The sequence below is a fragment of the Bombus pascuorum genome, chromosome 9 (genome assembly GCF_905332965.1).
Source record: "Bombus pascuorum chromosome 9, iyBomPasc1.1, whole genome shotgun sequence".
Classification (NCBI taxonomy): Eukaryota; Metazoa; Arthropoda; class Insecta; order Hymenoptera; family Apidae; genus Bombus; species Bombus pascuorum.
This window is the reverse complement of record NC_083496.1, coordinates 14,496,373-14,522,273: the sequence shown is the minus strand read 5'-3', so window position 1 is coordinate 14,522,273 and position 25,901 is coordinate 14,496,373. Positions and strand designations below refer to the sequence as shown.

The window sequence follows — 25,901 nt, the reverse complement described above, 5'->3', positions numbered from 1 at the left end:
TAAGTAAAGAAGCTAACTACTTGGTAATGTTGTAACTACTTCGCGCATAGCTAAGCGTATAAAGTGGTTTTAAAATCGGATTTCGTTACTGTTATCGATACTGACGACAACGTTGACGATGGTTAAATAGATAATAACGGCGTTTGAATGAGCTTTAGGAAGGGAGCGTAATCAGTTGAACGTAATGTAACATAAATGCGCAGACTACTTTTCAAAAAGTAGTATTGAGAAACAATATACATAGATCGTAAGAGAACAGTTGAAGAGTACATGAAAGACGAGATGAATATATTGTTGTTAAAAAGTTACGTGTGTATCACTGTGCTATCGATATGGTCTCCAGCCTCTTACGCGCTACTTGGAAACGGTAAGTGGTAAATTTACAATTAATTAGTTAATTTGATGCATACATATAGTTGTCAATTTGATTGATATACGCGTATAATAGTATACGTTTAAATAGTCTTTTTCTTCGCAACATTCGTCTGTTTGCCTTCTTTACGAACATCAAATCATCAGTGGAACTGGATAGCGCGTAATTCAAAGGGGGAACGATAGAAGAGAGGAATTTTCTGAAAATATCAATTGTCTCGATGTACACACAAGTTGGCGCGCTCAAATATTCAAAGAGGCATGCGCGTATCAATTCTAGATTAAGGTTTTCAGAGAATTTTACACAACTATATTGTTTGTTATTTCCATTTAAAATATATCTTTTACCTCGAGAAAGAGAAAGAAATGTTTCGCTTGTAGAAACGTTCTCGATTTACTTGCCGAATGGAATCGCCGAAGCACGTGACATAAATCAACCGATGCTGTCTATTAAAAATAAGGTGGTAGCGAAGCAAGCAACGAGAAGCGATGGACAAGAATCATTCGTATCTCTTAGGATCGAAGAAAAGGAATTAGAGAAAGAAATTAACTGTACGGATCGTTCTATATTTGATTTTCCCGAGGATTTGTTCACGTACAAAGAACGCCGTCACGGAGCCGTAGTGTTGCATACCTTTCTCGGATTATATTGTTTTCTATTGACAGCATTCGTTTGCCATGATTATCTATTACCAGCTATCGACTGCATATGCGTCAGTATGAACATAAGCACCGATGTTGCTGGAGCGACGTTCCTTGCTATGAGCAGTTCCTTCCCTGAATTATTCGTGAATATAATTGGAACGTTCCTAACCGAGTCGGATCTTGGTGTTGGTACTGTTGTCGGTAGCGCCGTATTTGACACGTTTGCAACTCCGGCCTGCGGAGCGTTAACGACTCTTTGCGTAAGTATAAGCACATATTTAAAATACACATATAGTTGAAAATTGTTGTTAGATGATTACGAAAATGAATGATAACTAAAAATAGAGTGACCCGCTATATGGATAGCAATCTGATATTAACATCTATCACACAATTTACACGCGATTAATTGATTACTGCATATCTATATCTTATATATATACATACATATAATGTGCGTATACATATACGAAAATAATTTTTGACGAATTTACTGGCAAATTAATTATCTCAGTCATTTAATTTTCTTATAACGATACAAACTTTTAGATAAAAGATGATAAGTATTCTTTTTAAGTATGTATATTTAGATCGATCATATCGAATACCTATCTCTTTTACTTATCTTTCATTGACCTTGTTAGCGTTACATGATTAGTTTTTTCTTGATTACCTTTTTTGTTTCCTATTCACGTGTATCTCTATCCTTGAAGTTTGAAGAATTAAAAGGAAGCGGTTATTTCAGAAAACGCAATTCCTAATTCGTTTTTTATTCTTTTCGACTCAGGCGATACCGTTAGAATGGCGAATATTGTCACGAGACTGTGCAATGTACGTGGTATCTATTGGAGCATTGGTAGCAATAATGTGGGATCGTCGGATTCATTGGTACGAAGCCATGATTTTGTTAATGTTGTTCTGCATTTACCTAATCTTGCTCTTTTGTGGCAAAGGTATTTGGCAGTGTTGCGGTAAAATCGTCCCTTTTAATTCTAAAGCCGCGACAAAGTGTAAGTAACACTCTCTTTCTCAACTAATTTCCTTTGTTTGTTTGTCTGTTTTGAGAAAATATTGCGAGTCGAGTAAGATAGATATCAAGTAACAATTCGTTGCGATTAATTATAGTGTCTAACGTTGAAGAGAAGTTGCCTCGTAATGGCTCCTATAAACTGCGCTCTCCAGATGATGTCGTTGCAGTTAGTCCTAGTAAAAACGTGGATATTAAAACATTGGAAAGCCAACAGCGTGATCTCGAAAATGTTCTAGAGAATTTTGACAAATCGCTGGAACGTTCTGTTTCTGGTATGTATGTACATATGTATCTGTGTATGTGTATTGTATATGAATATTGCGAAGAGGATGATAAGCATAAGCATATTGTATGTATGTATCGTTTCTGTATATTTATTTGCAGAATATTTATTTACTTGGCCAAGGGAACGAACTATGATTGCAAAATGTTGGTTTATGTTTGGTTGGCCATTAAAATTTTTGCTATATGTAACGATACCAGATGTCCGGATCGAACGATTGAAACGCTGGTATCCATTGACATTCATTATGTGTGTGATTTGGATCGGAATATCTTCTTATTTAGTTTCTTGGATGACGACGGTTGTAGGTGATACAATAGATATCCCGGATTCCATTATGGGTCTTACATTTTTAGCCGCCGGTGGAAATATGCCGGAGCTTGCGTCCATCGTGATTTTAGCCAGACAAGGTAAACTTAATTTTTTTATTCCTTTTGTACCAAAATTTCTTATTTATTTTGTTGTTACATTTGTTACATTTTGATGAATCAAATCATTGATCGTCGATATGAAATATTGAATGTTTCATATACATCTAGGGGACGGAAATATGGCGATGAGCAATACGTTGGGGGCAAATATTCTCGACATTTTACTTTGCCTGGGCTTACCGTGGACAATAAGTTGTCTAATGAAAGGAAGAGACGTGGAGATCGTATCAGGAGCTATATCCTACAGTGTACTTACAACAGTTATTTGTATAGTAGTTCTTTTTACAGTTATAGCATGTTTCAATTTTAAATTAAACAAAAAGGTAGGAATTATATGTCTAGTGTTATATGCAATATTTTTAATATTTGCCATTCTCGTAGAATTGAACATTTTCTTCTTTGTAAATTTACCAATGTGTCCTCATACCGATGAATTATATTGATTACTTTCGTATATTCTGCACAGTTCGTATAATTTGTTTGCCCATTCTCTGTCCTATCAAATTATGATCGTTAAATTTGTTCATTATCGTATTCATCTCGTTAATCTGAGCAATCTTGGCAATTTCGACAATCCCGATAATCTCCTTAATCTTGTTGATATAGAAACACAAACAATTTTCTGAAACTGAAAGTATCTTCTACATATTATCTAGTGCTGCTTTTTTTACGGTTATCAATGATTTTGTATGTTTCTCAATATTCACGTAGATGATCGAAATTTGTCAGTGCTTAAAAAACTAAAAAATGTCAATGCTGCGACAAGCAGCTGCGAATATCAGTAAAAAATAAAACAAGAGAAGGAAACAACAAACGAATTGGAAATGATCAACAACAATTATATATGATGATAGAAATATTTCCGAGAATCAACGAGTGACTGTTTTTATTTTTTTTTTTTTCAAATTACGATGAGCGCGAAATGAAGAGCAGCAAGCATAATCTGTATAACAGCGTTGCGAATACTACTGCTCCACCTTCAGGCCGTTTTTATGAGCCACGGTTCGCTTACCGTTCAATGGAAGTAGATGACATTACCATATGTAAGTTATATACAATATGTACGTTATATATAATATACATAAATTGTTTAAGTGGAAAAGTTCCAAAAAACCAATGGACCTTAAACAAAGGATGTGAATAATAAGGGAAAAATGAGGAGTGGCTGACTAAAGTGATCCCAATCACCTTATTAACTTCAATAGTAATAATTGAAGTTAATTACTAATTACTTCATTGAAGTTAATTACTTCAATAGTAATTATTGAAGTTAATAAGGTGATTGGAATCACTTTAAGTTTAGAGAAACACGATACAAGCAACTTAGTTGACACGAAGAAAGTATCGTTGTACATGCAATTGTTTCCTATAGTGTCCTGTTCAAAGTTTTCTCCATTTATGATGTGCATGGAGATACATAGTTGAAGTGAGCCTTTGTGAGGATTTGGAGCCTCTTGCCGTCGGCGATTCCTGAGGCATTGCTGACGAGCGAGAGGGGCAGGAAAGCCGTAGCCTCCTTCTGCGAGCTAGTTATGCTGCGGAAGGAGGCAGCGGAGCGGGTGAGGGAGCGGGATTCCCATCCCGAGAAGATCGGCCGACGAGGGCGCAGCAGTGCCCGTGGACGCGCCTACAAGGGGCGCGCGAGGGCCACCGGGACCTCCGACGGGGGTTGAAATTAGGTGCTGGACTCTCCAGCATCCGGAGGCCACCAAGCAGTCCGGTTGGGGATCCGGACGTGACGTGGCAGCACACCGCGCCATTTGCGGACAGATTGTTGCGTGCGGGGGGGGGGGGGGGGGGCTGGTGTGTCGTCTCAGCGGTTCCCGGGCACTCTTCGATCGCAAGAGGGACGGTCATCGTGGAGGTTTTGATCGGTTGGGGTCCGACACTACCACGCCGCTCTTCTCCCTAGAAGCGGCGGGTATCCGTGCGGATTTCCTCCACGGAAAAAGAAAAAAAAAAAAAAAAAGAAAGGGAAGGATTTGGAGAGGAGCGCTTAGAAAAGCATAATTGGAAAGAAAAGAATGAATTTCATGCGAATAGAAGAAGGTAGAAGTTGAAATAGTGATTGTATAGTGATAGGGAGAGGATGTAAGTGAGGGAGAGGAAGAGAAGGGCAGACATGGGGAAGATAGCTTTAATTTTGCAGGGGATCTTGTTCTAGTTAAGAGATCTTGTTTTCCGGATTAGGAGGTTTGAATGCTTGGTGATGTAATTGGCAGTAAAATCTGTTGCTGAATTTAGATTTAGTTTGCCATTTCATCGGCATAAAGAGCAATGGCACATGGTTCTACATACGTATAGTTCATGTATATACCGAGAAGTACTAAGCCGCGAATGGAGCCCTGCGGCACCTCGTCTGGGATCGGATGTTTACTTAAAGCATAACCACGATGGAAGACGTAAAGAGATTGGTTACTGAGATACGATTTAATGAGTGGGAGTTAAATGGATGCTCGGAGGTGGAACTCGTAAAGGAGAGCATCGTGTCAAACCGTATCAATGGGTTTGGCGAGGTCTAGAAGAATGAATTGATTTATTAGTGTTGATGAGCCATGTATTGATTGGTCTCAAGAACTTTCTGGATGGTGGAATGTCTACTGTGGAAACAAAATTGCTACTCCTAAAGTGAATCACATATGCACTTCTCGAAGAGTATGCAATATCAAGAGACTCGGACGCTGAAAAGGCGGCTTGGCTTTCTATTAACTTCACTGATGTTAATGCCAGGAGGGAAATTAACTTTACACATTATAAATTTTCTGTTTTCTGCACCAGAAGACGGATTAAGATTTTTTCTCTCAACGCTTCCATTATTTTCTTGATAAGAATATCGGAGAGTTCTTTTAGCACAAGTGCTTGGGAGTGTTCATCCTTTTTAGGGTACTTAACTTATTACAAGATTTAATATTATCAAATTGTAGACGAATTCCTTTTACAAGAAATTTGATAACGAATGTCTTGTCGGAGCCGATAATTCTTTTTCGAACTGGACGATGTTACATGAGAAGTTTGAAATGTGAAGATTGGCAGGAGTAATAGTGTTTGGAGACAATGAAGAGCCGCTAGCGACAGTGGTGGAAGACATAAAAGCTCGCGCTAGAAGCAAATGAATTGGCGGGAACCTCTTCGTCCATAGTAGATGTGCTAGCTTCAAATGTACAGAGCACTCGCCTGGTTTTCATCGGAGGACAATTGAGGGTTCTATAAATTAAACCCTCTCTCTTACTGCGTTGTAGATTAGCAGGACCCAATGGTTTTGCGGTTGCGACATCTAGGATATTCGAGCATTTTTTTTAGGATTGTTAACGCGGGCGAACAAATAAGATTTTCCTATAGGTATTCTAACATCCTGAGTAAACTGTGGCGTTTTGGAAGAATCGGAGCGCATTTATATAAAGTACAGATTATATTTCCTTGAAGTTCGCTTACAAATGTGTCAATAATTTCATCTGATTGTATAGGATTTATGGAAGCAATTTTAGAAGTGCTTGGGACGCAGGCAATGTTCTCACTGGAAAGGATTTTGAACTTATTACTATTGCAATCGGAACTACTGGAAGCTAGACTCGAGGCTTGAAATGGAAAAGTGAGGGTGTCAGGGGGGAGGGGAAGTGGGAAAGGCAATGCAAGAAGACGTTCGTATGTTTTTGAAGCATAAAAATCATGGATTAAATATCGATTTAGGGCACGCAAAGTTATGGCCTTTTTGTTATGTCACCTAATTTTCGACGCGTAGAATTTAAAAATACCTACCTTTAGGAATACCCTGGTTCAAAAGCTATGTATGTATAAAGTTGAGCGTTTTTAGCGTATTTTACAGATTAGTATGACACCATGTTGACTGCTATCCATCATTTGATTGATCCGCACAGATGACCGCACAGACTAGCGTAGCCGGTCGCTTTACAGCGTCCTGAGAATAAAGATTAACTCAAACCTAATCCAATATCCATGATTCAAAATTTGGTCGCAAAATGGCCGCCACCCACGTGTTTCTGTCTACAACCAGTGACTCTATTCACTGGATGAATCATGGATAGAAGCCAATATGTAGTTAAAGTAATCTGTGAAATACACGACCGTACTGTCAAATTTCTGCACGTATAATTTTTGAACCGCTGAATTTCTAAAATTAAGGCTTGTTTATTTTTTAATAAACCGGCCTCACAAACTATTAAATTTTTGGATTCTATATGTCAAAAACTATCAAGTGACACACAAAAAAGGCAATAATTAGATAAACTTAAATAAATTGTTAAATTAAAACATCTAATAGGACGCAAAAATTATTGATATTTTTTGCAACCTCGTTGTTTTTGAGGTATTTTGACCTAAAATCAAGTCTTAAGATGCGAAATACTCTGGTTCAAAAGTTATACATATATCAAATCAAGCATTTTTAGCGTATTTGACAGATTACTTTGAGGTCATACGGGCTTCTAGCCATATTCTGATTGGTCGACACTGGTGAGGATTGAAACGTGTTCCATTTCCACTTCCCTTATTGAAAAACACGTAGCTTGCGAATTTCTTCCATTAATGTTTGTATGACATCGATTTGATGCACTTTGCAATATCGCCGCCACAGAAGTTCACATAGACGGCTAGCAAAGTCATCGTTCTCTTCGCATCCAGTTCTTTCTCTGCCACCTATTTAACTTTCATCTATATGTATTAGTTGAAGTATATAAGAACTACCTAAAGCAAAAAATATATAAGTCCAACTCAACTCTTACTTGATCGTCTTATCCAGATTTGATCAAGAAATGGGTTAATCGTGTTTACATTTGACGCGGTTAATGGGACATCGAAATTGTTCGGTCCCTGTACTTTTGAGTTATAAAATTATATCAGCAATAATCAACGGCTTTTGATGTTTGCGGCACTGTTTACTGCTACGTAAAGGACTATTCTCTCGCAATCAAATAAATAACAGCTCCTTCTTTTGAGACGGTCAGGCTATATAAATTCTATTTTATCATGGTCATTATTTTTAAAGAAAACTTAACAAAATAAAAGTTAAAACACGAAAAAATAGAAAAACAGAGCAAAACAAAATAAAAAATATGAAAGAAGAAAAGGAAAATAAAAGAAACGAAACGAAAAAGAATTTGAAGAAAGAACCTGGCTCTAAAAACGCAACTAAATTCTTCGAATGCACTGGAAAAACTATTACCTGCAGGCAACTTGAAGCATTGTTGAGACGAAAAATTAAACATATACAAAACATATGCGGTTGGGGGCATTTGATTCACAGCTCCAAAATGATTGCCAACTACGTGCTTCTATCTATAGCCAGCGACTCCATTCATTGAACGAATCATGGTTAGAAGTCAATATGACGACAAAGTAATAATTTTTTGTTCCCTAAAGCAAGGTTTAGCTTGGAGAGTTGTCGCCTTCATCGATTCAGAGCATAAAACAGAATTTGAGAAACTATTCCTAACTTTTCGAATCTCCAGATTTAGGATATTTTTTGGTTCACTGGAGGGACCTATGGCCCAATGAAATATAAAATCATAAGATAATGGACAAAGAACGACGAAGGATGGTTGTCTAATCAGGTGGAAACGAGGTGTTGTATTCTGCGTAACGGCGAACGGACAACATACAGTGCTGGACAAAAGTATTGGCACAGCATGATTGTTATGATAGAAATGCTTATAACTACTAAACAAATTGATTTAAACAAAAAACTTTTTGACGTATTTATTTATTATCTATTCTAGTTTATTACATAACAAGAGCAACAATATAAATAAAATAATACGCAAAATAATAACAAAAATATATTTTTTGAACATTTTATGGGTGGACAAAACTATTGGCACAGTAGAATATTTACGCTTATAACTAATTACATAATAAACTTCTAATATTTTGTTGGCAGTCCTTTTCTTTTAAGGACTTCCTTTAATCTTCTGGGCATCGAGTGGACTAATTTTTTAGTGAATTCAGGTACAATATTGCTCCATTCCTGCAGAAGAACTTTCTTCAGTTCAGACTTGCTTGTGATATTATGTTTCCTAATTCTTTTTTCCAATTCGTTCCACACGTGCTCAATGGGATTCATATCGGGACTTTGAGGTGGTGTGTTTAATGTGTGGGCAGTATTATATATTATCCACTGACGAACAATATACGCCATATGTTTAGGATCTCGATCCTGCTGAAAATAGAAATCCCTGGGGAGGTTTAATTTTTGAGTACTTTTCAAAAGATTTTGCTTGAGTATATTTAAATATACATATTTATCCATTATCTCATCAATGAATATAAGTTCTCCTACACCCGATGATGCCATACATCCCCACACCATTAAACCACCACCCCCATGTTTCATGGTGGCTTGCAGATTCAGTTCGTCCATCTCTGTGTTGGGTTTTCGCCATACTAATATTCTGCCGTCAGATTTAAAAATATTAAACTTACTTTCATCTGAAAACATGATCTTTTCCCAAAAATCAGTATCTTTCGTAACAAACTCTTTCGCGAATTCCACTCTTTTCTTTTGGTTTATTTTACTGATGTAGGGCTTTCTTCGTGCTGCACGGGCAGAATAACCGGCATCCTTCAATACCCTACGTACAGTTTTGGTACTTACTTCTTTTTCACACTCAGCTTTTAACATCGAAGCAATTTCAGTCGAATTAGTTTTTGGATCCTTCTTTACAATATTTACGATTTTCCTTTTTTCTCGAATTGTTACCTTAGAAAGGCGACCACTCCTAATTTGATTCTCTAGATTTTCTTCACTTTTAAAGCGTTTTATGACTGAACGCACAGTAAAACGACTTCTGTTTATGATTTGTGCAATTTCGTTGTAAGATTTATTCATCTTATATAAATTTAATATTATTTTTCTTTCTTCAATTGTGGTTTCTTTCGTTTTTCTAGACATTATTACTCTTTCTTGGTTTTTTGTTGTTTAATAACTGAAGTCTCCAGTTTCACTGATCGAGTGTTATAATTAAGAAGATTAAAGGAAGTCCTTAAAAGAAAAGGACTGCCAACAAAATATTAGAAGTTTATTATGTAATTAGTTATAAGCGTAAATATTCTACTGTGCCAATACTTTTGTCCACCCATAAAATGTTCAAAAAATATATTTTTGTTATTATTTTGCGTATTATTTTATTTATATTGTTGCTCTTGTTATGTAATAAACTAGGATAGATAATAAATAAATAAGTCAAAAAGTTTTTTGTTTAAATCAATTTGTTTAATAGTTATAAGCATTTGTATCATAACAATCTTGCTGTGCCAATACTTTTGTCCAGCACTGTAGATCGAATTATGTGTTTAAATACAACTGACTATTCAGACGTGGAACACGTTCTGACATGCTTGCCAAACACCGTCTGTTGCATATCGCATGCGGAAAACGAAACAAACTGGCATTGCGACACAATATTCAGTATCGGTGTGTAACGGTGTGACGCGCAACGTGTCAAATGTACGTAAAACACTCATAAAGTCAAGATTCCACTTCGACGGAGAAAACGCGATGTGCAACATACGGCGTGCAAAACACCCGTGTAGTTTTAGCGTAAGAGTAATGAAGTGTCTTGAATTAATGATAGTGTAGCGTAGTTTAAATTGTACAATTATGAAATATATATATATGTGTATATATATTTCCAATTACCAAAAATATTGTACAAAATATAAGTTCCACAATATTCTACACGCGCGCGCGCGTGTATGTCTGTGTGTGTGTGTAGAATATTGTGGAACTTATATTTTGTATAATATCTTTGGTAATTGTTTACCTCAATGGATACCACGCCTATGATCTTGATCTTCACATATGTTAAAGAAATGATTCTGAGTAACTTTTCTTAATAATTTAATTGGCTGCCTCGTGCAGTTTCCAAGATATTTACAAAAAACTATTACTACTACTTGAGTGAATCTTGGTTACACGTATACGTCCGTAGCAGCGTATGCGTCAGTATATCATGCATGGGTGATAACCAGCTCCTTCACAACGGCTGGATTGATCAGTATGTATTTTCATTTTCCGGAGATAAGGGTTGATGTAGATTTTAATAGCGGCTATCAATGCATGTGATATTTGTGTGTTCAAAAGATTTTTTTTTTGCATTGCTTGTTCTTCATTCCGAACAACATATTCCACTTACTGTTTACAGCTGACAACGCAGGGAGGGCGTAAGCCTATGGGGGCTGGCAAACCCACGTTCCCGCAGCCAGGGAGGACCGTCGGAACGAGCGTTCCGCTTACGTGAGTCCTCTATGTGCTCCGCAGGGAAGATCGCCGGGGGTATGCGTGCGCTTAAGTGCGGCCATACTCTCCCTACGCGGTCTTGGATAGTAGCGCACCCACGATCCTGATGCGAATGATGGGACCGCCGGGATAATTCCCTGGGTACGAAAGTGCTACAGGTCCCCGCTTGCGTGAAGTCCCATCTTGGTCTGTTGAATGCCCGGTTAGCAAGTCGCCGGGCCAGCAGTGACGTGGCCGTACATCCACACGGTGGTCCCACCAGCGACATAAGTTGGTACCATGGGCAGGACGAGTAATAGCCCGGAGGGAATAGCGACCCCTCTGCTTGTCCGAAAATTGGGTATGGACTCGTGGTGGCAGTGGTTTATAAACCTATAGCTGAGTCGCTGGCTAGGTGGCCGGTCCCCCGGATGCGAGGTATCCCCACTCGTACTCTGGAAACGGTTACGCCGGCGGGTGAGCAGCGTACTAACTGCTCCGGGACCGTCCCGGGAGACGGTAGGGCCTAAGGAAAGATGGCCCCGTTTTACCTTAGACGAGCGAAGGCCCCTGCCAGGCCTAGCTACTAAAGGAAGCAAGTGTACTGGGTACCTTGTGCGTCGGTTGGGCGTGAATCCGACCCCGTATGGTCCTAGGGGACCCGGGCCCTGTTTGATGTTCGTATCCAGGTAAGGGTACCCGTAAAAAGAGACTATATACTGTATGTTTACAGCTGAGAGAACCTCAGCATCAGTTGTTTGAAAAAGTTGGCCCGTTATAAAGATTGTTTGCAGGCCACCGTGATGTAGTATAGATAAGATTTGATATAGTAGTAACAATAGCTTTTTGCAAATATGTCGGAAATTGTAGAAAACCATCGATTAAGTTATTAAGAAAAGTTATTCAGAATCATACAACGTGTATGAAAATCAAGATCATCGGCATGGTGTTTCTAAAGATAAATAATTACCATATATTCAATAAGGAATAATTTATTTTTGTACGTGAGGTATGTAAATTAATTTCATGACAAAAATTAATTAGGCAATGAATCAAGCAATGAATTAATCTAATTGACACATCATTGTGTACGCATAGCGATAAATGCACATACAACTCATACACGCATACGATACCCACAAATACATGTATAAATGCATATACGTGCGTAAAAAGGTGCATTGTACGAGTAGTAACTTATCCATTTCAGCTTATTAGCCCAGAAATTGGACTTGGTTATATAGATTACAATATATATGTTGGGTTAAGGTTATGATTAAGGGTAGGGGCGTGTAATGAATATTCTCTGGAATTAGCCATCGTTATTATGCAATCGAAGTAATGTTGACTGGCACAAGTGTGAGTATTACAAAATCGAGTAAATCGAGTAAAAAGTAACCGCGGTGATTAGATACTAGTGACAATGGTCTTAGGTTCGATAACGAATCCGCGGTCAACGGGATAACAAATATACTCTCTTCCAAAGTCTAAGTCAGACTCGTAGTTAAAAGCGTGAAATATCCACTGATCGTAAAGACGTTGTTTTTCTCACTGACGAGATCGTATGAAAATGTATTATCCGTCGCGATGATGCTGTAGAGGAAAACTATGATAGGGTGTGTCTAAGGGCACGAGATCATCGGATTCGTCGATGAGGGAAATGGACGTTGCTGTTAATTGGTTAATTTCTATGTTGGTGGTTAGAAAAAGATGCTAGCGCCCTTGAGAGAAAGTTGCTAACGGGAAGCGTCGTACGTGAGGAAAGCAGATCTTCCGTACCTTCTCGTAGTAGGTGACAGATTTACGGACTGTTAGGATAAAGACTGTTTGTCAATTTGAAGGACCTTAGTTAACTAAATTCTAAGATTTATAGCGGGTCCTTAGGCTAGCTGAACATATACTGTGAATGATGTATCGACATGTGGCAATTATCTTGCCCGAAGAATAAGGTCTGTGTGTGGCGAGCCACGGGGCAGAGACCGTTGGAATGTTTACTGTTAGGTGTCGGTACAACTATTTCTTTTTCAGGAGAGCTATGCAATTCTATACCTCTGTTAGGTAAAACATTCATCCCGTGACCGCGGCTACGTTCGGCGACTAGTTGTCGTCTTGAGCCCAGGCTCATTATCGCAAATCTCAGACAATTATAATCGTGTTGCTTATAAGTTAAAGTGTTACGGATATTCCTAAGAATTCCAAAGAGAAGGCCCGGTGTACTTTCATCTCCGACATATACATTATCTTGGTTTCGGTTTCCGGAAGCAACATTCTACGATAGAGCAAATTCATCGTATAACTCACAAAATCACCCAAGTCTTAGGAGAGAAAAAATATTGCACTGCGGTATTTTCTAGACATTCAACAGACATTCGACAAAGTATGGCATGAAGGACTATTGTTCAAACTAAAGAAAACCCTACCACACACCTATTATTCCATCCTAAAATCCTACCTAACCAATAGACAATTCATGGTAAAACACTTAGACGCTATAACCTCAATATTTCCAATAGAAGTTGGCATACCCCAAGGCAGTGTCCTTGGATCCCTGCTGTTCAACATCTACACTGTAGACTTACCAACTTCGACAGATATAACCACAGTGACATTTGCTGACGATACAGCCTTATTAGCGTCACACTCAGACCCGACAATTGCCTCCTCTACTCTCCAGCGAGGCCTCGACTCTATGGAAGAGTGGTTCAAAGTCAACGAAAACAAATCTAGCCACATAACTTTCACGCTACGAAAACAAACTTGCCCACAGGTGACGATAAACAACATGCCTATTCCAGATAAAGAGTCAGTCAGATATCTGGGCATGACTCTGGACAGAAGATTGACATGGAAACAACATACATATCTTAGATAAAATCAAACAACTCGAAGCAAAATTAAAAAAATTCTACTGGGTCATCGGCCGACGTTCCAACTTAAACACGCAAAGTAAAATTACACTATACAAAGCCATATTAAAACCTGTTTGGACCTATGGAATCTAACTATGGGGAACAGCAAGTAATTCCAACATAGAAATTCTTCAACCATTCCAATCGAAAACCTTAAGATTCCTAATAGATGCACCTTGGTACGTCACCAACGAAACGATACATCACGACCTCAAGATACCCACAGTCAAAGAAGAATTATCCAAATTCAGCAATAGATATAGCACAAGAGTTAACCACCAAAACCCTCTAATTACTCAACTACTCGACACGTCGGAACAGATCCGCAGGCTAAAAAGACATTACACCTTAGACCTAAGCACTAGATTCAAGTAGAATCAAACATATTATAAACACTTATTAATCATGGCATAGTACCACGTCAGATAAATTTACTTAAAATTCTCTAACGAGAATTGATTGTAAAATAAACGCAAATAAAATAAAAAAAAAAATTTATTTTTATCCTGTACTGTTGCTGAATCTGCCTTACAGAATCATTTCTTTCGTTTTTATTCTAAAACCGTCTTTCATTTGCTCAAAGTATTTCTGTTTCTTAAAGATACCATAAACTATTTCATTGGCTACTATTTACACTCTACACTTTGCACAGGCTCCTTTGCTTATCTCTCCTCCGTCTCTTTCTCCTTTTTCTTCCTTTGTACCTTTTTTAGCCATTTCATTAGTATTTCTTCTATTTTCAAGTTCGTTCTACGAATTTCTTCGTACACCTTCCAATGTTTAAATGTTCCGTTTGCTGGTTTCACAAAATAAGCACCTCTTCTCTTCTTCAACTCAATCAAAATCTACATGCGTTCTCCAAGCTGTCGCGCTTCGCTCTTGCCAATATCTTTTGTTCCCTCTTCCTTTTCTACGTTAAATATTTTTGTAAACTTTCTGTCGTTATTCTTCTGTATTTTCTACTGTATCTAGGTAAATCGCTGTATTCTGTTCCATTGTTTCTGTTTTTTTACACCTTTCCCCTCTTCTTTAGGATCTCTCCTACGTCCATTCCTTTCTTCCATAATTGTTCTACTCCTCCTTCGCTGTACCTACATTTGAAGTGTTCTAACCTTTCTTTAAGTCTTTTACTATTTCCTTTCTTCATCTTTTTTCAAAAAAGACGTTTCTTTTTTTTAGGAAGACTTTTTGCTACATTCTCCTCTATTCTTCTTTCGTATTCCAACGCTCTTTTTCTGGAGTCTTTTCGTCCAAACCTTCCTTTCCAATCCTTTCAAGTTTTGTTTTTTCCGTTCCACACGCCAGAACCCCTACTATCAGACTGTTAAATATCTTCATTGTCCTCTTGTGATCATCCCTAAAAAGCCTCTTTTCAATTTTCCTTAAAATTGCCTCATGATTATGTTAGCCTTCCTTGCGAAATTTCTAACACGTTCATTGACATTAAGTACATACCCTAAGTATTTAAACTCCTTAATCTCTCTTTCTGAAGACTACGATTTTCGAGTTATCCGCTTTCAAGGCCAGCTTTTTTTTATCCAAGTATTTTACAAGTTTTCTTATTCCTTACTTTATTATAAGAATATTATAACGTAGCATGGTAGATGAAGAAGGTAACGAGACAAAGGAGGATGCAATGAAATAATGCATAGGGTAACGTGTTTCTTTTATTTATAATTCTTTCAAAATAGTCCCCTAAATACTTGATACATTGCTTAGAACGTTCGTATAAGATTTCGAAAGACTTTGAGAAAATGTTTCGTCTTGTGAAAATGTGTATGTGTGTGTGTCTTTTACATTTTTTGGAGCATTAAATTATTTATTGAATGAAACGCCGCGCTGTTTTTTCCATTTCACAAATTTACGATCGTGGTTTCGGGAAAAGAAGAAGGAAGTCGGTAGAAGAAGATAGAAGGTAGATCGAAGATCACAAGATAGTGATCGGAGTAATGATCAAACCCCTTTTGGCCCCTATAATTTTAGGGTTTTCGTCGTTGAGAAATACGTTGAGAAAATATGTATACCCGCGGAGGACAAGTTATATACATTATATGTGACTGGTAATGCCATCTAGATGAAATTTTCGTGCATATTATTTCTTTATTGACAAAATAGTTGACCAAAAAGTACGTTCGTATTGAACACTTTTATTCGAATTCGACCTCATTGTATTTCGACGGTTGTATCATAAATTAATATAGAAATATAGATAGGTAGATGCGTACTCGTATCATCGACAATTTAAAAAGATGCTACAGCTTCGCAAGAGCGGTTATTCTTTTTTCGTGTCAGTACTTGGAATTATGCAACACGCACATGACACAGTTATACGAATATTGCCTACATATATACGTGTTCTATTCAGCTTCGATTGTTTAATCGACTGTCGCGATTCTATGTACGTAGTCGGGTTCGATTCAATTTGATACGATTCGATTCGATTATGTATTCGTGGTCATCCTTACTGATTGTTGATTAAATCAACTTACGAACTCCATCCATAATAGTAAATGGAAGACCGATCGATTTAATCATAGTCCGATCGATTTTTCGTTGATATTAACACAATTCCTTATGCTTTCGCGATTTCTGATTAAACAATAACAATTAGCCGCGTAAACGAAGATAATTCGATAACGTATACTATTTGACTGGATAAGATAACCAATGACCGACTATGTACACTATATAGTGTATACATGCAAGTATATATATGACAATCATGCGCATGAAACTCGTTTCGAATATTCGCATCTTTGATCGTCGATAACAGGTCAATAATAGTGACGGTATCGTAATTGTCCTAGCGATTTCTCGTACACATTTCCTACCTATCTATCTACAAGGCGCGTGAATAAAATTTTTAAAATCTTACATTTTAAACGAGTAACAATCTCGGACACAATCTCTCTTAATTCGTTCAATGAACGAACGAAATAACGAACGAACAATCTTGATTCGAACGTAACGCGATCAAGCGATGAAAAACATCCGCAAAGGATCAAGATTGTCTATTCATTGAACATTTTCCATTTGACTCGTAATTAATCGTATCATCGCCGTTTCTGTATCGCTTCTACTCTCCGACCTCTTTCTTTACCTATCCTTCCTTTTTCTTCTCTTCCCCTACTTTCTTTGCCTCCCGGCCCTTTCCACTGCTAATTTCTTCTTCTTTCTTTGCTAATCTTCGTTCTTTCATTGCTAATCGTCCTGCTCTCTCTTCAAATCATATCGACTATCATCGATTATACAGAGGATTGTTTTGTTCGCGCGGAACACAGTTGAGGCATTTCATATATTTTAACGATCATTCGTATCATGGCTCGTCATTTGATTCACGACAAAACGCTCGACGTTTTGGCAGTTTGATATCTTCCTATCGACTCAAGTTTTTCCAACTTTTTGAATTGTCCCAAAAAGTCGCGTAACCGCGTTTTAGTTTGCCTAGTTGCCGTGTCTTCGAGATCACGGCGAATCAAATATATGTACATACTTGCACGCTTCTGTACACATTTGTTCGTATTATCGAGTTATTATATATATATTATATAACAATATATTACGCTTCGATAAAAACTTTCGTGGAAAATATAGATCGTAACCTGGATGAAAAATCGCTAAATAATTAGCGTAATCGGCAAAAGCGTAGCCAGCACTGCGATCGGTGTTCGATCATTACCATTTTAATTACCGATAGTTAATTGCGCAGCTACCTAACCGACCCCATCAACGAGTTTGCTGTTTTATTCCCTGTTATCCGAATGTATAATATAAGTACTTATATTCGAATATACTTATATACCTACTTATTATATATTCGAATGTACACCAGGGATCAAAGAGTCACTAAATAGCAACGTAGTCGTAACAGTTAATTATGATTTACATATATACAATCGGCAACGGTTGATAATTTCTGTAATATCACCGTCCCCGTATTTGTCCCGAAGTTTGATCACTTATTCGAATTTCATTGAAATTTCATTGAACTGTCTCTAATCTTCTCTCATCTCTCTCTCTCCTTGTCATGTCATGTTTCGCTTCCGCTGTTTATTTAATGATATTCTCACAGTTATTTTCTCCTGCATACACGAAATGGTATACGCGGAATAGTAAGGTAAATACACATGGATCGTTCGTCTTCAGGAATATTCAACATTGGTCAGTGCGTGACCGATATTATTTGCAAATGATCTTACTAGTTCTACGAGGCTTTGCGCCTGTCGCGCCGTTAGGACGGTTTTTATTCGGAAAACTAAATGCAAGAAAAGAACGTTGCTCTAACGTTCTTGCAGGAGATAGCAGATAGTCGAACGAATCCAACGAAATAAGCGTATAGCGGAAATATTCTTGTACCGTGATTTTTCTGCGCGTATCTATAAACCCATTGAGACTTTTTTCCTTGCGTCACACGTATTCTCTTTTTTCGTTCTATATCACATAGTTTCACTTATCGCGCTTGCCGGCTTTCGTCCTTTCATACCCCTATCTATCTAAGTATATACATACTTATCTAACTATTTATCTTAACTATCTACGACTACTTACTTATACACTACCCGTCTATGTCATTTACCTATCCTACATAGCTACTTGGCTATGGTTTGGGGTAGTTAACTAGCAGAATGGCTAGTTAGCTGACCGGAGCTAGCTGTCCACCTGTGATTACGAATGGTATACGCACGTTCGAGAATTAAATCAATCGTATAATCAATCATACGAAAACTATCTCGCATGAACGTAGATATTATAGCATGAGAACGTACGTGCGTAGCTGTATATGTATATGCGTGTGAATTCCGACCAGTTTCACATTGTAGTTCCTTATATTGGTTTGCCTAGTACACGGATAAAGGAATAAAACCGTGGAAGGATGAGAAACTATTCAATATTGACAGTTTGCGATCTCAATAGAGATAACTATTCGCTTACTATCAATCCCAACGGCTACAGTACTTTATTAAATATTCTCAGATAAATTGCAGGAAAAATATGGAAAACGGAAAAAAGAAATTCTTTGAAGCTGAAAAAAGTAACCACAAGCATCCATCTTATCATCTTACATAGCTGTAATAAAGACATTACGATATTCTATCTAATTTACGAATGAACACCTGGCATAGTGAATCATGGGTAGAGATTCAAATCGTACATTCATAGAAAACTTGTATTCGACCGCTTTTCTTCGAAACGAAAAAAGTGTACGCAAAAAAGTTTTCCAGTTATCTTCAATCTCTCTTTTCCGCATTTAAATGTCTCTATTCCAAGAAGATTGCAAAGAGGATAATCGTACAGCTGCATCAAAGATGTGCGAAAATCGTGTCTGTAATTTATTCGTGAACATTTATCGTGAAATATCGAACGTAACCGCGATCGCAACCGCAATCGCAATCGTAATGGTAATTGTAATCGTGACTGTGACCGTAACCGTAACCGTAACCGTAACCGTAACTGTAACCGTAACCGTAATCGTAACCGTAACCGTAACCGTAGTAGTATTGTCGTCGATTCATTTTCACGTGAATATATTCGTGCCGGACACCTAGAACGTGCAGCAGATGCCTTATTCGAATGTTTCTTTCTCGTTTAATCTTGTGTGATCTCGCTTGGCATCGTTTCATTCATTTTAGTTCATCTTAGAATTTGGTTTTATTCGATCCAATCTTACCCGGCCAAGATCAAGCTGTGCATAAATTTACGTACACGTACTAATGTGACTTCATTGTATTTCGCAGAATGGTAGCTTGCCGGTTAACTCTTTCGTCTGCTCTTGATCTTGGCTATGAGCACCTTCGCTTTTTGGGCTGCCTCCATCTTCTAAGGAGCCCCCACCACTTCCGTGGGGGCAAATTGATTGTCATCTGAGCGCCAATGTTGAAATCATCGGAGGTCGCGACGGTTTGTTATCAAGAATTCTTTCAATTTCGTTCATTATATTGGCGTTCAATTTTGGAATTAGCTGAAACCACGCATCGTTTATAATAATCAACAGGTCGTTTAGTTCGCGGCTATCGAAATCGAGATACAAAATACGAATGTTTAATTTCACCAACAAGAAGTAATTACCTGTAAACTTTGAAGACTCTCATACAGTTGATCTATGTTTGATGCACCGAGAAGAAGGCACTGAACACTTTCATTCTTTAAAGACCACGCGATGGCCAACTGTCCGAAAGAGCAACCGAGTCGTTCGGCGAGTGCACACACATCTCGCAATTTATCCGAATATTTTCGCGTTTCGTCATCGGCTGACTTTTCCTTCCAGCCGTATTCCTGCTGAAACAAAGATAGAAAAGAACACGATAACGTAACGTACGTTCACACATAATGTTTGTTTATTCCCTTAACTTTTACGTATGCTTATGTGCTTGGAAATACGGCATAGCCTATCACGATATACGAATTCGACTACGTACTTCTTTATACAAAGATTGCGTTTCGTCTTCGGTCCAACTGAATGACGAATATTTATTCTGAAATGAAAAGGTAAACATTGCAAGCATTATTATTTTGCTAGCGCTACAGATATTTTGAGGCCGACAGCTACCAGCTTCCTCAATTATTCTATGAATAATTCTATATATTCTATGATATATAACGAAAATTTTCTTTCTGCATAATATTACCTTATACGAAGATCTCGATAAAAAAGATACACCACAGTCGTCAGGTTTCGAAGAAACCATGCCGATCGTAACCGTGGACCACGCCATCAGACCAACACCTACGGTTTACAAACGACTTTTTTGAATATTGTTAAGGAATATGCATACGGTATACTATGTCGAGTAAATTGGACGTTTCGCGATTAAATACCGATTTTATTGTACAACTCTGGCATATAAAGTTCTGGTTTTTCTCTATAAAATAGATGATATTCGGCTTGTTCCACGATTGGTGTGACACAATTAAATTGACGGCAATTCGTGTAAGCTTCCATAATTTCGACAGGGGTCCAACGAGACGTTCCCCAATACATTACCCATCCTTTACTTATCACGTAATTCATTGCACGTACTATTTCTGAAAGAAGAAAATAAAGCGAATAAGAACGTGATCGTAAATGTCGATAGTTTCATTTACTTGTAATAACGTATTTTAATTGTACCAGAGAAGTAAGAAACGAACCTTCCATAGGACACATAGGATCTACTTTGTGAATCATTACAATATCGATGTACGATAATTGTAACCTGACTAAAGATGCTTGCACCGATTCGATTATGTGTTTTCGTGACAATCCACGTCCCTCTGCCCTGCGATGATCAAATTTCATTTTTTGAAATGTAGCAATTCTCCCGAATCAGTATTTATCATTCTTATTATGCATTTAGAAGTTAGATCAATTCGATCGATACTCACTTCGTGTTCCAATATATTTTGGTGGTAACGACGTAACTTGAACGATTCCAAGCACGTCGTAATAAAATTCGTCCAAATTGAATTTCTGCTCTATGACCGCTATGAGCTTCGCTCAGATCGAACACATTTATTCCACTGTCATAGGCGAGGGCAACTACAGCTTCAGCTGTTTCCTCATTACTGCAACCTCCTATTCCGAAAGTTGTCCATGTACCTACGTGTATAAAGCAATTTTGTTAACTCACTTGTCTCGATTCAGTGCATATTAATTTAATTTTTTCACCGTTTTCAATAGACAAATACGATGCTGCAACACTTCCACCTTTACATCTATTGTTATTTTTATTTAAAGAACCGCAATATATGGTCCGACAATCGATCCCTAAACCTTTATTACGCATCACGTATACCTATTCATCTTTTTCCCTCCTACCACCACCACCACCATCATCATCATCATCGTTCCGAAACATTGGCTCTCACACGCGGCAATTTTTCCCTTTCTCTTCATTCTGTTTCATTCCTTTTTTTCTTTGTTCATTCGCCTGAGATTTTGGTAGCTTATAACCTCAGAAACACTTACGCAGTCTGAATATAATAATTTATAGAAACATCTTCGATCAAATCTCTCCAAAAACATTTATAATTTAGGGAAATATTTCCAACTACAACGACGACGACGCTAACCACGGCGACCACAACGACGATCACGATAACAATGAACACGACAAGCACAATTGTCACAACAAAAACAACAATAAATATAAGAAGTAATCTGGATATGGATATTATTGTTATATTACGTGTTTACCTATATTACTTTGTTCACTAATTATTTACATCGCATCTTACTAGAAAAACGTACGTGAAAAGCGTGCATGCCCACGTTGGTGGATGTAAAGATTGCGTCAACAAGATTTACTAGACGAAGCAAAAGAAACAAGAATGATGAATATAAATGTGTGGAATAGACAAAAGGAACGGAGAGTGGCACTGTCGATGGATTAAGAAAAGATATAGTTTTCGTCGTTTACTGTACAATACCTATAGTGTAAAAAAATATGGCCAAAATAATACTACTGACAAGCTATCTGAGAAACGAGTATAGTAAAGCATACATTGAGATGGAATAAAACGGGTGGGTAACCGCGATTCTGTTCGTTTCTACGAAAGTTGGGAAAACATTCAGCGTACCTAATCCAACATTGGAAACACGTAGACCGCTTTTGCCCAAGTTGCGGTAGCGAATACCTGGCGAAGGATGCTGTAAGCGTTGCGCTTGTGCGGCAATGCAGTTAGTCAGTAGCTGTTCCTTCGTTCCAGTGGTATTACTGCAATGTACACCAGAGTCCACAGCATTGCCACCACCGCCACCGCCGCCACCGCCGCCACCGCCGCCGTTGAACTCTTCCATGCAATCCAAACTCGCTATAGGTGCACGGCAGCTGCGCGTATAAAGTATAGGTATAGAGTAAGTATTAATAGGACACGATCGATCGAATGTTCGATACAATCACATAAACATTTACAACTAGGAATTCGTAACATGCCAGCCTATGTGAAACATTACTCGCTTGTTATTTACTCAAAATTCAAAATTAGCGGACTGCGAAAAATTGGAAAAACATTTCAGATAGTGTATATATTACGTTTCACCGTGTTGTTATGCAGCTATATTATTGCAACGAGTCGATTACATATTAGCTATGTAACTCACTTTGCCACTTCGAGTATGTAAAAAATTCTTTATCGCACATGTCGCGATGTATCTTTCTCTTGGTAACATGTTTCTGGTATCGAAGAGCAAAAGAAATACTTTGAAAACATTCGATCATTATCGCGTATATCTTTGTATGAACGTGTGTAGAAACGCGGAAAATATGATATAGAAACAAGTATACGACAACAAATATGATAGAAGCAAGATAATGTTTGTCGAGATGTTTTGTTACAGCAGACGTTGTTACTTTGTTATACCATTCGTTTATCTTAAACTTGTTGAATTTGGTAATATGGAATTTGTATGTGCAGATACGGATACAGATTCGACGCGGCGTGATGAAAATAGCAGGAGAATACGAAAAAGAATTGAACGCGACGCGGATGGAAACAGGAGAAAAGAACGAGGAGGAACGGTACATCATCGATCAAGAATTCACTCACCGATAAATAGTTGGCAGTGGATAGTAGTCATCATCCTCCATACTACTATTCGTATTTGCATTGTTATTTGTATCATTTCCCGCCGTGGATGTATTGCCGAGATTACACAACATTAAACGAGACATTGTTGTATATCTTCGATATATATGTATATATGTATGTATGATAGAAGCGGAAGATGTTTCAAGAGAACGGAAATTGCGAAGAGATGCAAAGAGAAGGCGGAAAGATTAAATCTAGATCGGACAAATACGAGTGTGCTTGTTCATTCGAGCTCCGAGAAAAATGTGAGTAATCTCACAATAATTTCATTCACATTTCAAATTCGATATTAATTTTCTTTCGACGATTTTCATTCACATTATTTTCTGATCCTAATCCTAGTTCTAGTGCGATGATTGCAAATTTTGTTCCGGAAATAAAGAGATTCGATTGAAATTCTAACAGAATGAAATCGAGATAAGTCGCGAGTATCTCGAATATCACTGTATCACTGATCCATGATTTGGTTCATCAAATGATCCCAATCGATTTGACGAGTCGTTCTATATTTTCAAGTCACAGCATTTGATATATGTATTTATTGCGCATATACGTTATATAGGCACTAGTTTTTCTTTACTTAAGTTATTTAGGCACCACAGTAAAGAACATAAGGAAGTACTGTTCGCAACTAGTCACGTGATATCGAAATGTTCTGCAAAATCCTTTTGTGGTTTTACCTGGTTCGATCAGAATATTGTTCAAACACTATGACACGGAATATTTATTTTAAAAACTACACGTAATTACGTAAAAACGAACGGTGGTCGATATGAGTATCGATATGTGATACGATTGCTGGCGTGGCGCGGTGAGAGAGGTAGGGCGCGATGATTATTAAACTCCAGACCGGACACTAACAACGCCGGACACTAAAAATCCACTTTTTGCGGATTATTCACTGGTCCAACTGGTAACTTTATAATATATCAAGTTGATACAACGTTAATACGACGAAATCTCATTCAGCGATTCCAAACTCATTCTCTATCATAATGTAATTCTGTATTATATTGCTTCGAACTCTGCTTTCTTTTCCAATTCAAACTTGAACTTCCGTAACGTTTCTTGTCAAATTCGAGTTCTGATCTTGATTTTAATCTCGATGTAATTTTTCATCTCAATTCTTTCTCTTTCTCCCTCTTATTTAAAAGTCATGCGCCAATTTCAGATTAATCTTCGTTGTCAGTCGCGTGTAGGTAAAAACATTCGGCGCCAACTATCCTTATGATCCTCGTTCCGATTTCTCATTCAAATAGGACTTGCCTTCCGCGATGTTTCTGTCGAAATACCCGTCTCTGGATAATCGATTTTGCGTTGCGATTTACGGTGAGACTGACGAAACGTTTGTTAAGAAGAGCAATAAAGAGGAGAACGTTGGAAAACTGAAAACACCGAAACGTAGAACAAAAAATTTATGAAAATGTTAGGATCCTATTGTAGAAACGGCGAGTGTTATGCCTTCTACGTGGTAAGCAACACTGCATAACTTCGATGCACTGTGCTCCCTCCTTTACAGCAGAACCTACGAGCGTGCGTGCTGTCCCGTCTCTCTTCCACTACGGGTATCTTGGTGGTTTAATGCGCGTGTGCGCGCGTGCCCGCGCTCGCGCACCGTGTATCCTACCACGCCGCGTACACCTAATCCCTACCGTTCTTCCTCGTCTCTTCTCACAGGGGGTTGCGGTTGTTTTCAGAGCGCATGACGTTACCGTCGTCGCATTCAACGCATTCAGCGCATTCGCCGCATTTGCCGCATCGAGCCTCTCCTGAAATTGTATTTCTCGCCCGTCCACCCTTTGTCCCATGCTCCGAACTAATCGCTTGCTGTATTCTTCTTCGCTAAGTCATCTTCTTTTCCTAGTTTCATTCTTCCGTCTTTCTTTTTTCTCTTCTTAAGTTCATTCGGGAACAAATCGATTTATCGTTTTCCTTCTCCCTCCCTTTCTCACTCTCTCTCTCTCTCTCTCTCTTTCTTTCTTTCTCTCTTTCTCTCTCTTTCTCTCTCTCTCTTTCGAATAAGTTGAATTCGTTATCTCTAAATCCTTGTCAGACGCACTGACTGTGATCTCGTTTTTATCGATACAACATGAAACGCATATGGGTACATAGATATGTACACATGTATAAATATTGTATGCGAATATAAATGGGTAAATCGAAACAATGCATGAAATGCTCAAATGATCGGTAGCATTAATTGTTCGATCAATTATTAAAGGTACAAGAATTCACCGGTATAAAATGTAACGGTAACTGTCTCTGCGACAACGCCGCATTGCAGATCCGGCGTGGTGACGTGCAGCTGACCCCTTCCTGAACCGTTTATGGTCGCCCACGTTGTTCGACCTACCGACCTAATACGCGCTCGACCTACTGCCATCCAATACAGCATGGATCTACTGCTTAGTACATACATACTTACTTACTTGAA

At 38.1% G+C, this 25,901-nt stretch overlaps 2 protein-coding genes across 4 annotated transcripts; one reads left to right on the top strand and one right to left on the bottom strand.

The window, feature by feature from the left end:
* Positions 1 to 32: 32 nt before the first annotated feature.
* Positions 33 to 3,215, top strand: LOC132910304 (sodium/potassium/calcium exchanger 3-like). Of its 2 annotated transcripts, XM_060965887.1 has the most exons (7): positions 266 to 367; positions 520 to 595; positions 754 to 1,277; positions 1,805 to 2,027; positions 2,143 to 2,319; positions 2,432 to 2,740; positions 2,870 to 3,215. In XM_060965887.1, exons 3-7 carry the CDS (start codon positions 813 to 815, stop codon positions 3,202 to 3,204), a joined length of 1,509 nt encoding a protein of 502 aa, XP_060821870.1. In that variant the 5' UTR covers positions 266 to 367; positions 520 to 595; positions 754 to 812; the 3' UTR covers positions 3,205 to 3,215. The 2 variants fall into 2 exon arrangements, with proteins under 2 accessions (XP_060821868.1, XP_060821870.1); XM_060965885.1 differs by lacking the exon at positions 520 to 595 and having other exon boundaries at positions 33 to 367.
* A 12,334-nt stretch (positions 3,216 to 15,549) lies between these two features.
* Positions 15,550 to 25,086, bottom strand: LOC132910308 (voltage-gated potassium channel subunit beta-2). Of its 2 annotated transcripts, none has more exons than XM_060965900.1 (9): positions 23,426 to 25,086; positions 22,457 to 22,707; positions 21,263 to 21,476; positions 21,029 to 21,156; positions 20,717 to 20,923; positions 20,527 to 20,624; positions 20,317 to 20,373; positions 19,967 to 20,176; positions 15,550 to 19,859 (listed from the first exon to the last, which is right to left on the bottom strand). In XM_060965900.1, exons 1-9 carry the CDS (start codon positions 23,548 to 23,550, stop codon positions 19,758 to 19,760), a joined length of 1,392 nt encoding a protein of 463 aa, XP_060821883.1. In that variant the 5' UTR covers positions 23,551 to 25,086; the 3' UTR covers positions 15,550 to 19,757. The 2 variants fall into 2 exon arrangements, with proteins under 2 accessions (XP_060821883.1, XP_060821884.1); XM_060965901.1 differs by having other exon boundaries at positions 19,967 to 20,173; positions 23,426 to 25,078.
* Positions 25,087 to 25,901: the final 815 nt, after the last annotated feature.

What these genes read in the sequence shown, in the direction of transcription:
- LOC132910304 (XM_060965885.1), top strand. Translation starts at nt 271, where the DNA reads ATGAAAGACGAGATGAATATATTGTTGTTAAAAAGTTACGTGTGTATC. An exon ending in GAGCGTTAACGACTCTTTGC is followed by an intron (nt 1,278 to 1,804) that starts GTAAGTATAAGC and finishes TTTTCGACTCAG; the next exon opens with GCGATACCGTTAGAATGGCG. An exon ending in GCTGGAACGTTCTGTTTCTG is followed by an intron (nt 2,320 to 2,431) that starts GTATGTATGTAC and finishes ATTTATTTGCAG; the next exon opens with AATATTTATTTACTTGGCCA.
- LOC132910308 (XM_060965900.1), bottom strand. Translation starts at nt 23,550, where the DNA reads ATGTCTCGTTTAATGTTGTGTAATCTCGGCAATACATCCACGGCGGGA. An exon ending in AAAATATATTGGAACACGAA is followed by an intron (nt 21,157 to 21,262) that starts GTGAGTATCGAT and finishes TGATCATCGCAG; the next exon opens with GGCAGAGGGACGTGGATTGT. An exon ending in TCCTATGTGTCCTATGGAAG is followed by an intron (nt 20,924 to 21,028) that starts GTTCGTTTCTTA and finishes TTCTTCTTTCAG; the next exon opens with AAATAGTACGTGCAATGAAT.